The sequence below is a fragment of the Gordionus sp. m RMFG-2023 genome, chromosome 5 (assembly GCF_954871325.1).
Source record: "Gordionus sp. m RMFG-2023 chromosome 5, tfGorSpeb1-WG-v2, whole genome shotgun sequence".
NCBI lineage: Eukaryota > Metazoa > Nematomorpha > Gordioida > Chordodea > Parachordodidae > Gordionus > Gordionus sp. m RMFG-2023.
The window spans coordinates 15915942-15929556 of record NC_088779.1 but is presented as its reverse complement, the minus strand read 5'-3'; the positions used below and the strand labels follow the sequence as shown (position 1 = coordinate 15929556).

Sequence of the window (13615 nt, the reverse complement as noted above, 5' to 3'; positions counted from 1 at the left end):
AATTTGATTGAGACTATGAGAATAGCTAAAATTATATTGGAACTTAAGGAAATTAGGGCAAATAAATGACAAATTTTAAAAATTGTATGCCAATGTTGAGTCAAAAGCATGGTTCAATGAATTTAATATTTGTCTAACTCGACTCGCGCAGGGCAAGCATATCGTTTCAATATTATAGTGTCGGTCAGTCAAAGTTAACTATTTAATCCAAGTGTATAATTTTATAACTGAAATAAATAAAAGATTCTTGATTAATCAGGCATCGCTTACAAATTTGAAATCACCACAGAATCCTTCCTTCTATTTTAAATCTTAATAGAGGAAAAATTAAATATTTGGCAGATTTTATTGTGAGGATATTATATCCCTATGATACATTATAAAGGAATGCAGGGTATAAAAGGATAACTATGGTTGATATTGTTCCAAAATATTTTATAGACGCTTTGCATAATTTCAAACACATTTTAAACTATTTTCCTAATATATCAAAATTATAAATTTGGAAATTCTACCCATCATAACTTCTACAAAATGAAAGAACCTTTCTTCTAAAACAAGAATAAAAATACATGAGAATGAGAGCTACTAACTCTAAAAATAGATTGAATATTGTTAATATACATAGGAAATTGACACTAATCGGTGATGAAATCATTGAAAAATTAGCTCAATTTCAATTAAGATTGAATTTCACATTAATTTATATGTAATTATATTTCCATTCTTTAATACACCATATTTTTATGAATACTTTGTAAGCTTAAATAAATGCAAAAATTCTTAAGAATATTTTTGTGCATTAATCTATATTCCCAACATTTATCTTTATAAATATAATTTAAATTTATATATCCAATTTAAACGGAGTTTTGATAAAAAATATATATTTCTCTATATTATATTTACTAAATAAAGAATCATGATTCTAATTAATATACTGTAAAAATATTTGTATAAAATTGTTGAAATAAATATTGTAATGATTTTTCCAATTTGTATGATTTTAATAACTTTTAACTTATTTCAAAATGGTAAATTTAAAAATGTTATATTTAATCATGTATTTGAAGGTGAAAACAAGAAATCTTATGACAGTCTTTTAAACAAACCATCCGTTTACAAGGTGTCCAATGAAATTGAAAGTATCTTTTTAATATTTTTATATATAGAAAAAGAAATTCAGATATAAATATATGTTATATACTTAAAATAATTATTCGTTATTTTTTATCTGTTATTTTGAGTAAGGAATTTAATGGCAATTTTAGTAACCATTATTTAAATTTTTTTTGATTATTAATTTTTGTGAAAATGTATCTAATATTTTGCAAAATTTTTTTTTTTCTCTTTAGCTTTCACCTTTTCTGGTGGTAAGCTCCTTCAACATCTCTCTCCACTTTATGTTATTCATACAATCTCTTTAATCGAATTTATACTTCTTTATATTGCTCTAACTTTATGGCCCCATTGAAGTTTTGGCCTTCCTCTTTTACGTTTGCCCATCACTTCCAAACTCTCAACCTTATTTCCTATGTAGTTCATAGGCCTTCTCATTGTGTGCCCATACCACCTAAGTCTGTTTACAATTAACTTAGTCTTAATGGGCACTACCTTTAAACTACTTAGTATTCTTGTACTGCGCACTTTATCACTTTTTGTTACCCCAGCAATCATCCTCAGCATTCTCATCTCCATAGTTTGTAGACTTCTGTCGTCTGATTCTATGGTTGGCCATGTTTCCGAACTATATAGAATAGTTGGTTGTACTATGGAACTGTAAATTTTTCCCTTTAATTTGTGTGGGATTCTTTTGTCAAATAGCACTCCAGATAAAGATCTCCACTTTAACCACCCTTGATTAATTTTACTCTTTATCTTTTTTTTCGATTGTGCCGTTTGTTTGTATATTGGAGCCCAAATATTTGCTGCTTTCAATTGCCGATATCTGCCATTCATTTATATCAATACTCTCTGTTTCATCTCCTCCTATCACCTTATATTCCGTCTTTTCTCTATTTACTTTTAGTACGTGCTTTTCTAGGATATTTTTCCAACCCACTAACCTTTCTTTCATTTCATCCTTGGATTCGGCAAGTATCACAATATCATCTGTAAATATCATATTCCACGGGACTCTTTGAGGTATAGACTGTGCTAATACATCTATTACTATAATGAAAATAACTGAGCTGAGAGCCGACCCTTGATGAACTCCTTCGGCTATTGTGAAGCCTGCTGAAGTACCTGTTGTGCTACGGACCATTGTTGTATGGCCTATATACATATCCTATATTATTCTTATATATTTTTCAGGAACCTTTTTGTGGCGTAGAGCCCACCAGATAAGTTTTCTTGGGATTCTATCGAAGATCTTTTCTAGATCGAGAAAGACCATGTATAGCTTTTTGTTCTTTTCCCTGTATTTTTTACTCATTTGCCTAAATGCGTGGATAGAATCAGTTGTTTATCTTCCCGGCATAAACCCAAACTGATCTCATATTTCGATTATGCTCTTAATCTTTTTTCTATTATTTTTTCGTATAGATTTAGACAGTGTGACATTAGTTTTATGCCCCTGTAATTTTGACAATTGTGTGGATCCCCTTTATTTTTGAAGATAGGAACTAGATAGCTCTGCCTCCATTTTTGGGGAACCTCTTCATTTCCAAGTATTTTATTGTATGGATTTGTGAGGAGATGTATTCCACAAGTGCTTTAAGGCTTTCTATTGGAATATTGGCTGGACCCCTAGCTTTGTTGTTTTTCATATGCTTGAGGCATGTTATTTTATGTTCTGTTATATGTTGTACAAGGTTTTGACATGGGGAGTATTCGTCTAGATGTAGTATGTGGGGATTAAAGTGAAAAGCTCCCGAAAATATTCTTTCCATCTATTCATTATTTCTTTTTCCTTTATTATCAATTTCCCATCTTTATTTTTGACTACTTTCGGAGCCCCATTTATCTAGAGTTCTTTTCTCGCTGTTTGGCTAATCTGTATATTTTATTTTGCCCTTCTTTGGTATGTAGATCTTCGTACATGTCATCGTATTCCATAGATTTGGCCCTAGCCACCGCCTTTGTAGCTATTCTCTTGGATTTTTTGTAATTTGTCTTGTCATCCGGGTTTTTGGATTTGTACCATATTTTATATAGGGCTTTTTTCTCCTTTATAGTGGTTTGTACCTCTTCATTCCACCACCATAGTTCTTTGTATGATTTGTTGCCTCCCCTTGTCAAGCCTAGTGTCGATTTGGCAGTGTCTATTAATCTGTATGTAAGGTCTGTCCACATTTTTTCACTGACTTGTGAGGAATCTATTGTTTCAATGTTTGCATTGATTGCAAAGGCATCTGTCATTGATTTTAATTTGCCCCATTTGATGCATGGTTCCAGTTTTATCTTGTTTTGAGTGGATTTATTTGAGATGTGTAAATCCATGACTAGTAGCTTGTGTTGTGCGGCTATACCTTCTCCTGGGATGACTTTGCAGTTATTACATCTTTTAATCTTCTGCGAGAGATTAGCATGTAATCTATCTGTGTTTTTCTTGTACCACTTTCGTATATTATTAAATGACTGTCTTTTTTCCTATAGTAGGTGTTAGTTACGGCAAGGTCGAAGGTTTGCGCAAATTTCAGTATGTGTTCTCCTTCATTTCTTTCTCCATATCCAAAACCACCATGTTGCCTTTTGTAGCTATCTCTTGCTTTCCCCACATGCGCATTTAAGTCACCACCAATTATGACTAGGTCATCCTTAGGGATTTCCATTACAGCTTCATCAAGAATAGCTCTAAATTCATCTTTCTCTTCTTCCTTGCAACCCGTTTGAGGAGCATATACTGAAAGGATGTGTAGTATTGATTGACTAATGCAGAGTTTTATCTTCATTAGTCTATCAGAGATCCTGTTGAATTCTACTACTGAGAATGTTAGATCTTGACTGAGGATAATGCCGACACCGTTCCTATTGCTAACAATTCCATTATAGTACAATTTATACCCATCTCCAATCATTAAAGTCTTCTGACCTTTCCATTTCGTCTCTTGTATGCACGCTATATCAACTTTTCTCTTGTTCAACATTGATGCCAATTCTCTCGTCTTACCTTCAAGCATCCCAATATTCAAACTTGCTAATCTTGTCTTTGCTTTGACCTTTACTTTACTTTTCACAGGATGGAGGTCTACACCCTGCGCGTCGCCAGGAGGGAACGCCTTAGCTTTCATATTCATATTTCCATTTGTTTCCTTCATTTTGTTTATTGGACAGGTATCCTTAGCACCCAGCTGTCCAGGCCTGTCAGTGACCCGGGTGTCATCTCTAAGCTCTGAAATTTATCTTACCATATGTTTTTACACAGCAGTCATAGAAGAAAAACTTTAAAGTTTTTATGCTCCTTACCAGGATTGAACCTGCGTCCTTGTTCGTCCTTCTGTTCCAAGCATACATCTAACCCATTAGGCCACAAAAACTTTAAAAAATGTATTTTTGGGATTATGAAAATTATTGTATTTTTATTTTGAAATATTATATTATTTTGTTTAAACTATTGTGAATTATAAATTGGAATATAATAAAGGAGTTAGTTTCTCTAACTAGTATTAACTATAAAGGTGGTGAATCAATAATAAAAAGTGAAGTTTTCATTTAGTTCTTCAGATAATCATAGAAGTGGTGCAGTGGGGTATCCAGGATTTTCTTATGGGGGGGGGGATTAAGTTAGGTATATTATATTTAATAAAGTATTCTTAAATGTAAAGTTGAAATAAAGTTTAATGTCATTTTTTTTATAAAATTTGCTTTAAAAACTAGCCTCAGCTTAAATTCTCATACAATATAAGTAGAATATAATTTATTGAAAATACTAATAGTAGTGTGTATAAAATATTAAAATTTAAAAAACAAGTTTTTTTTAACATCTTATATACAATAATATGCATAATTTTTTATTAAATACTATAATTATAATGTGATTTTTAATTTTCGTGGGGATATTGCCAATTCATCAAAAATTTCGTTTGTCGTTGGAACCAAATTTCTGTGGATATTTAACAGAGCTAACCCATTTAGCCGAGATTCGGAAGTAGTACTTCGTAAATATGTTTTCAACATTCTCAAGTTGGAAAAAGTCCTTTCATTCGTGCAAGAATATAAAACAACTTCAAAATATTAGGAAATTGACCCAAGGTTTCTTTACACCGATTGAATCAATCGTAGTAAATATTTATTACACAATTTGAATTCGCTGATTAAATTTATTTCAGTATCAATATCATAGGAATAAAATTTTGCTAAATTAATTTTACCAATAGTAACATTAGAAAATGAAGAGGAATCTTTGGGTAATAAAACTTGAAGATTGCTAAAGACTTGTTTTTTATCTAAAAACTGTACTTTTATTTGCGATAGAAAAGTATCTAAGAATGGGATGAAAATGGATATTTTATAATATTCTTCAGTTGAGCCAATATTTATTTTACATCTCAATAATTGCCTAGGTGCTAGATGAGGTTTAATTAGTGTTATATCATAAAATTTGGCCATCGATTCAACGTCTAGATAAATATTATGAAAATATTCATCTACATTCATTATTATTGTACCTACCTGTAAATATATATTTTCCGCCAAATCAATAACCTGAAACAAATTTAAATTTGCTTTTGGTAAATTTCTACAAAGTAGTGAGCAATAGGAAAATAATTTTTTGATGCAACTAGCAGTAATGATAAACTCTGATTGATCAATTGAATTTAATAATGATATCATCAATCTCTTTGACTAAAAATTTTTCCATTTTATTAATTGAATAATGTTAATGTACTCACAAGGAAAGGAAATTTTAATAAAATTTATATATAAAAATAAGTATTATGTTGGAAAATTGATATTAAAATATTTGTAAAATTTTAATTGGGGGGGGGGGGGGGGGAGGGTCAAATTTTTATTAGCTTAAAATGATATTTATGAAAACAGTCAAATTTACGATGGGGGAGAAATCCCCTTCCCCCAATTGGTTAGGCGCCTGAAGTGGTGACCATGGACATAAGGTAGGGATAATATATTTTTAGGAATAACGTTGAAAACTATGTAAGAAAAGCGTTGTATATATGGAATAACGTTGAAAACTAATTAGTAGGAAAAGCGTTGCATATACTGAATAACATTGAAATTGATTAGTAGGAAAAGCGTGTATATACGGAATAAGGTTGAAAACTAATTAGTTGATATGTATATTTGTTTGTACAGTACTAATTCCATCATATAAGTTGTATTTTAAAAGTAATAACGTGGAATGAATACCTTAAAATTTGTAAGTTAATGAGAAATAGAGTATAATATTATCTTTAAGGGAATTGGTCATACTTTTAATATGGATGTGTAGTTTAATCTAGGAAGGAGAACTAAGAGAGAGTCGCGGTAAGAATAAAGGGGCATACTTTGACCATAGAGGGTCACAATGGAAAGGATGATGTTATGAGAATGGTAGCGTAGTTACCAGATCAAGAATTAATTCAACGTGTGGACAGATAGTGATGTAGATAAACTAGTCCATAGATCTGTTGAGGACGTATAGAGGACCCAGGGAGAATTAGGAAGAATGGAAATGAGATCGAGTTTTGATTCTTGAGGAAAAAAGGAGATAATTCGGTTTAACTGCAAAAGACATGGTCAGCGATTGGCGAGAAGAAGTTTCGAATGTTTAAAATATGATCAGCTACATTTTATCTGAGAAAACAAGAGAAATTGCGGTGTGTGGAATGCCGACATTTTGGATACAATAAAGAGAAGTAATCTAGCAATTATAAAAACAGAGGTTTATACAACAGGGATAAATGAGTCAAAATGCTTCTAATGTGCGGACTATTGAGAGTAAAAGAATTGAGGGGATAATTGTGCTGAATGTAAAAGAAATAGAGGAGCAAAATATGGGGCATTATGCAGAAAGGGGGCGTGTTGCGAGAGAGTGTGGGGATTTGTGACTATATGTTGGCAAAGAATATGTAAGACGGGTCAAGGCGAGTTGGTTAACAATGATATACAAAAAGTTTTCTCATGGTAAAATAAAAAAATAAGATGTGTCTAGATGAGGTGGCAGACCTTTGTAAGAGAGTCAAGATAAATTTAAATGGTAGCATTGCACCCATGATATTTGATACGGGGCTGCTATTTCGATGATTAAATAGGAAAAATATCGGTGTAATTGGCCAGATAAAATAATAGAAAATGAGGTAAAATAATATGACAATTCGATGGATCACAATTGGAGGTAATGGAAGAGTGAAAATGGCAGGAAATAGAAGAAAAGGTAGAAATATTAGATTTGTGGATTATTAATTGGAGAGTGGAAGCGGTGTTCTGGTGAGACTGGGTTTTTGATATGTATTTTTATAGTGGGGTGTGATAACTAGTGAAATAAAAATGGGGGTGGGGTATATGAGAGGGAGAAAATATTTCCGGGGATTGAGACTATCTAGGTAGTAAGAAGGGAGATATATTATGGCTCTAAAAAGAGAAACTAGAAATAATTATGAGAAAAATAGGGTGCAATTATTTTAAAGAAAGAAATCTGGGGGGGGGGTATAAAGTGTGAGGTATGGGGGATTAATTCTATGAGAGAAATCGGGGGGAATAAATTTAAAGAAGAATTTATTGTAATTTTAGGAGAAAAATTGGGGGGAATAAGTTTAGGCGAGAAATGGGAAACAATCTCATTGAAAAGTTTGAGGGTTTTAATGGTTATTGTGATTTTGGGAAGGAGGAAGGTGAGACTTGGGAGGAGGGCGTAAATTAGCATCCAAAAGATCGAGATGGGACATAGGCATAACAAGATTTTCTTAAGGGAGAGGGAATTAATAAATTTCTTGGGGGGGAGATTCGCCCTTCAGAACTTCCTTTTGCGGGCACCGCTTTTGTCGGGCCTTCGTCTAACTTTCCTTAGCCTACAAGGAGCTAGAAAATATTTTATAGGATAGGAGTTAATTTAAAAAAAAAACAACTTATTATCATTATTCAAAATGTAGTTATCATTTAATAAATTGTTATATTGATTCTTTTGTTTTATTCATTATACATAATATCAGTCAAAATACAATCACGGAAAGAGATATATACAAAAGTATAAATGAAAATATCCCCATAAATATTAGGTAGCTAATTGAACAGATTTTAATATATAATACATTCATATAAAACTTAACTATTATAAAACATATATAATAAACTATAAAGTAATTCTTAATATATTACATTATAAACATACATATATATTTTTATTATAACTATATAAAAATACATATCTAAAATCATTCTATTATAAATATAATTTATAATTTACTAAAACCAAGAGATGGTATCAAAAAATAAGCAAGGTCCTTTTTATATATAAATATTTTTTCAAAAAGATATATAAATTATAGTCATTAGTTTTAGTTTGAAAATTCACTATCTTTTACATTTTTTCTTATATGCATACATTGGACATGGGGAAAAGAGGGGGCTATGGAGTATATTTTTATTAGCTTAAAATGATATTCACAAAATATGACATATTTCTGAAGGGGGTTGAATTTCCCCTTGCCCCAAACGGTGAAATAGAGTTACAATTTATAGGCAATAGTGGAAGTAGAAAAGAAAGAGGTGAATACGTGTAGGAATGGAATTGTAAGCAATGGAATTTAGAATGATCATAATGCAAGATGGAGTGCGAATTAGTGGAAAATTATTAGGAAATATTTCATAAAGATTTGAAGTTTTTCAGGGATTATGAAGTGGATATTAAATTAAAGGAGGGCTGTGTACCGAAATTTTGTGCGTTGCGACGATTACCGTTTAAGTGGCCAAGTGAAAATAAAATTGAACCAATGGGCACAAAGGTCATTGTGTGTTCTAATGTCGGCGAAGAGGTCAACGGGAAACTCCGTTTGTAAACATGTGAAGGTCAAATATCCGTTGCCACGAATTATAGAGATATTGGCCAATTTAAAAGGGAAGTGTCTATTTTTTAAAAATGGATTTTTCTAAGGCGCATCTAAAATGCGGGTAAGACCAGATGTGAGGAAATCACTAGACCAAAGGAACTCTTTGCATTTTGTAGATTGCCATTTTAGTTTGTCATCATCTATTCTAGTGAACAATGGCGGCAGTTTTTAGGGAAAGAAAGAGGCGTTTTGCTATATGAATGATGTATTGGTGATGGGAAAAACTCCCGAACAACATGAACAGAGATTAGGGAAGGTCTTTCAAAAAATTTAAGAGAAATTAAGGGCGAGCGCGGAGAATGCAGAAATTGAAAGAAAAACAATACAAGATGATGTACTATCTACAAGATGGATAGACAATATACTATGATACATATTTAAAGGAAGGAAATCACAACAGAGAGAGATTGTTTGCTGTGGAACTAAAATGATAATACCACAACAATACCTAAACAACGTGTTAGATATGATACATCAAGGACATATTGAAATGGTTAAAATTAAGATGAGAGCAAGACAATACGTGTGAGGCCTAATATAAACCAAGATATAGAAACATGGGTCGAAAAATGTAGAGAATGCCAGGAAAAATACGATATGCCTCAAATGACATCAATTCAAAATTGGTCAAAACCACCAAATATAGGGATTATACTGGATCATTTTAAAATTATTATTGTTTGGTAGTGATATATGCTAGCTCACTGGCCAGACATAGTTCCCATGACTAGTACTAGAACCGAAAACACGATAAAAATAGTAAGAAATATCTTTGCCATTCGGATTTCCTAAAATGATCGGTTCTGAGAGCGGGCCACAACTCAGCAATAAAGAATTTAATTATTTAAAAACGAAATAGAATTAGTGCACGGAGGTCCATACCATCCTCAGACTAAAGGCATGGCCAAACGTTAATTTCGAACCTTTAAACAGAGCATGAATAAAAGAAGAAGGATTTAGAAACCAGTTTAGCTATTTTTCTCTACAATTACCGAAATACACCAGGGGCAGAAAAGAACAAATTCCCGTCGATACTACTAAAAATTAAACCTATAGGTATTTGAATGGGGGAACAAAAAGGAAAAGTTAGAATACTACTAAATGAAAAAGCATGGTCGCGCATTTACAAAAATAAAGAAAAAAAATGAAAAGGCCATTATTAAAATTACTCGGATCACTACGATATGAAGAATGGAGGGTAAAACGATTATACGTCATACTGATCAATTAAGGAAAAGAACCGAAAGTATATTAACTGAAGAGTACGAAGTAGAAGAGAAAAAGAAAACCGAAGAAATAGTAAACAAAGAGGACGTAGAACCTAAAGGAGTGGAGGAAAATAATCCAAGTCGCTGAAGGAAGTATTACACAAAATAGAAACTACAAGTCAAGATCGATATCCGAAGAGAATACGAACGAAACCAATTAGATTGGGGATAAATGTTATGTATATATATATATATGCGCTATAATTCTATAATCGTTAATGGTTTTTTATATGAACTTTGTTTTAAATTCGTTTTTTAATAATTAATAAATAATTTTAAATTTTTTTATTTAAAACAACTTTCTTATGAATTAAAAATATTTTTGTAAAATTTTTTATAAAATATATTGACTTATATATTTTCAGAATAACCGTCAAATTTGCAGTTTAATGAAAAAATAATTTAAAAAGTTAAGTAATAATTAATTTGATATTTAAAAAAACTTATATAAATATATATATTCCGATTACCATAATTATCAAACTGCGTATACATTTTTTTAAAATTTTATAAAAATATTTTTAATTAATTTAAAAAATTTTTTTAAGTAAATAACATCATTAAATTGCCAATTTTATGAGGATTCTAAAATGTAAATGTATATTTCTTAAAAATGCTCAATTATTTAATTACAATTTTTGCTCAGAAACTGAAAGTTTTTATTAACAATATTATATTTTTACATTCTCTAGATTTTGATCAAATTTTTTTAGGATATTTGGATAGAATACATTTCTAGATTAATTTAAGTTATTTTGATAAATATAATATAAGTAAATAATAAATACTTTTATATATAATTTTAGCTGTTTTCTGTGGGAGAATCAAGTGTAGTAAAGATTGCAAAAAATATGTGGCCTACAAAAACTGTTTTATTTGTCAATGTGACGAGTAATAAATTTTATTAATTTATTTTTTAAAACTTAATTACATTTTCTATATTTATTTTTTATTAACAAAATTCTATAAAATTTGTACTCCTCCCATAACTTATTTTGTAATTCCAGTATCGGAATTGATAATATTATAGGATGGGGAATTATTAGTTTAAATTATAAACTGATTTGCAGAATTCAAATATGTTTAAAATTTAAAAAAAGGTTTGTAATGTGTAAAAGGAAGATAAAAAATTTTTTTTCATGTTATGAAAAGTTTTACATACAATAATTAATTTAATCAAAGGTTTTGTAATGTGTAAAAGGAAGATATAAAAATTTTTTCATGTTATGAAATATTTTATGGGGAATATAATTAAATAAAAGAAACCTTTGTTTAAATTTTAACAATTTGAATTCTCTAAAGTAGAAACATTTTACACAGTTCATATTGTGAACTAATAGCATTTTTTGACGTGAATGAGCAAAAATGTGTATTAACATGTTAAATTAAAATTTCAATTAAGATGTATTATATAAGCGATAATTGTCATAATCGTTATTTTTAAAGTTTTTAAATTTTTTTTTGACGTAATGGGCTAAAATAAGTATTGTTAATATGTTTAAATAAAACTTCAATGTAGATGCACCTAGATAAGTGACAATTGTCATAATAGTTATTTTTAAAGTTTTTTTAAATATTTTTCACGCAAATGGGTTAAAAAGATTATAATTAATTTTTACCAAAAGTTTATAAAATTCAAAATCTTAACATTTAATTTATAGGATGTTGATTGTTACATATTGATAAATAATATTCATATGGTTTTTAAGTTCTTTTCATAAAATTCTTACCCTAATTTCAGACTCAGCACGATTTTGCCACAAGTATACAAAAATATTTACTAAATGTGAATGCAGGTTTATACATTTTAATAGATGTAGAATTAAAATTTATTAATTAAATAAATTTAACATGAGTTACAACCCTCTTTAATAATCACTTTGATATTTTTATCAAATTTTAAGCAGGAAAAAGGGGCAACGATTATGAGCATGAAATTTTCGAATCCCGGAAAAAAACCCCCGGAAAATAAACCCCCAGGAAAAAAACCCCCGGAAAATAAACCCCTGGAAAAAAAACTCAGGAAAAAAACCCCGAAATTTTTTTTCGAATTTACTTAAGATCTAATAATATCGGTATATTTTTATTTGGATTTATACAAGGTTTAGACAAATTAGTATTTTAGAAAAAATATTATAAAAATATAACTTAATAATAAATTATATACATAATAATGATTTATCAATAAAATAAATAGATCTTATTGCAAATTTTGTCAAATTTAGTCTACTTATTATAGTAATTAAGGATGGATATTGTATTTATTACTATAGCAAAAATTTTTATGAAAATAAGTAACATGGGTTATTTTACTGGGATATTTTTTTTCCCAGTACCTATTTGAATATCAGCATTTTTTCTTGTTTAAGCACTGCGATTTATTTTTCAGTGTCCAACTAACTACACGCCATCGTTCAAGTTTGGTTTCATCGGCAGCCACCTCGCATTTCATTTTTTTAATCAATACCCAGATTGATGGGTGTTTATTCTCAACTAGATTAGAAAAACGATGATTCGAACCTTCGCATTGATTATTTATGAGTTATTCGTTGGATAGAGTGCTCTGATTCAAGTTTCTGGAGGAAATCGAGGCTCAATTCGACCTGTCTGAGATTGAGAATTGCTTCTTGTGACCTCCCTTGATACTCCATTGATGTATTGTTATCGAAATATTCAGGAATATCCTTACCATTGCTCGGAGTAACCGATATAAGGAATGCCATTGCAATGCCCATATCACATAAAGGCACAAATGCTAAGCCGTCCATAATGCCACAAAAGACGCTTAGGGCTTCATCGGTTCTGTATTGGCGTTCCTAGCTTTTGAATTTTTCTATGGGTACTTTGCAAATGGTAAAAGCATCCTCTGATTACGATGTGATCCTCTAATTGGGAAAATAAATATAAATAATTTAACATATTAATAATTATACCAATGACAGTTTTAATCTCGCTAATAGCAGACTTTTCGAAATCCATGTATATATAAAATGGATCAGGAAATAAATCCCGTTCTTGACATTTAGACATTATTACTTCGAATATTTTTTCGTAAATATTTGTGTTTTTTTGGAGTTTAATAGCTGTTAATGATTGTGGCATTCGCTTATAAAATTATTTATCAATTAATTATTGCTAGGTTATACTAAAAAAATTAAGTAAAAATTGAGGAGAAAAAAATTGAGAAAAGGTCAGAAAAATAAAGATTAACAATGACTTAAAGCAAAAATGGGAAGAAAATAATAAATTGAGAAAAAAATTTAAGAAAAATTGACAAGAAATTTTTTTTAAAAAATAACGATTTTTTTTCCATGGGGTTTTTTTTCTGGTGGTTTTTTTTCCTGGGATTTTTTTTCC

General features: G+C 30.0%; 1 protein-coding gene across 1 annotated transcript; it reads right to left on the bottom strand.

Annotated features, from left to right (window-relative positions):
- Positions 1-3467: 3467 nt before the first annotated feature.
- Positions 3468-4262, bottom strand: LOC135930204 (craniofacial development protein 2-like). The gene is made up of 2 exons (XM_065466985.1): positions 3615-4262; positions 3468-3542 (listed from the first exon to the last, which is right to left on the bottom strand). Exons 1-2 carry the CDS (start codon positions 4260-4262, stop codon positions 3468-3470), a joined length of 723 nt encoding a protein of 240 aa, XP_065323057.1.
- Between the last annotated feature and the right edge of the window lie 9353 nt (positions 4263-13615).

Coding starts and splice junctions, on each gene's coding strand:
- LOC135930204 (XM_065466985.1), bottom strand. CDS start 4,262: ATGAAGGAAACAAATGGAAATATGAATATGAAAGCTAAGGCGTTCCCT. Junction 3,543..3,614: donor CGCAAACCTTCGACCTTGCC/GTAACTAACACC, acceptor AGAAAAACACAG/ATAGATTACATGCTAATCTC.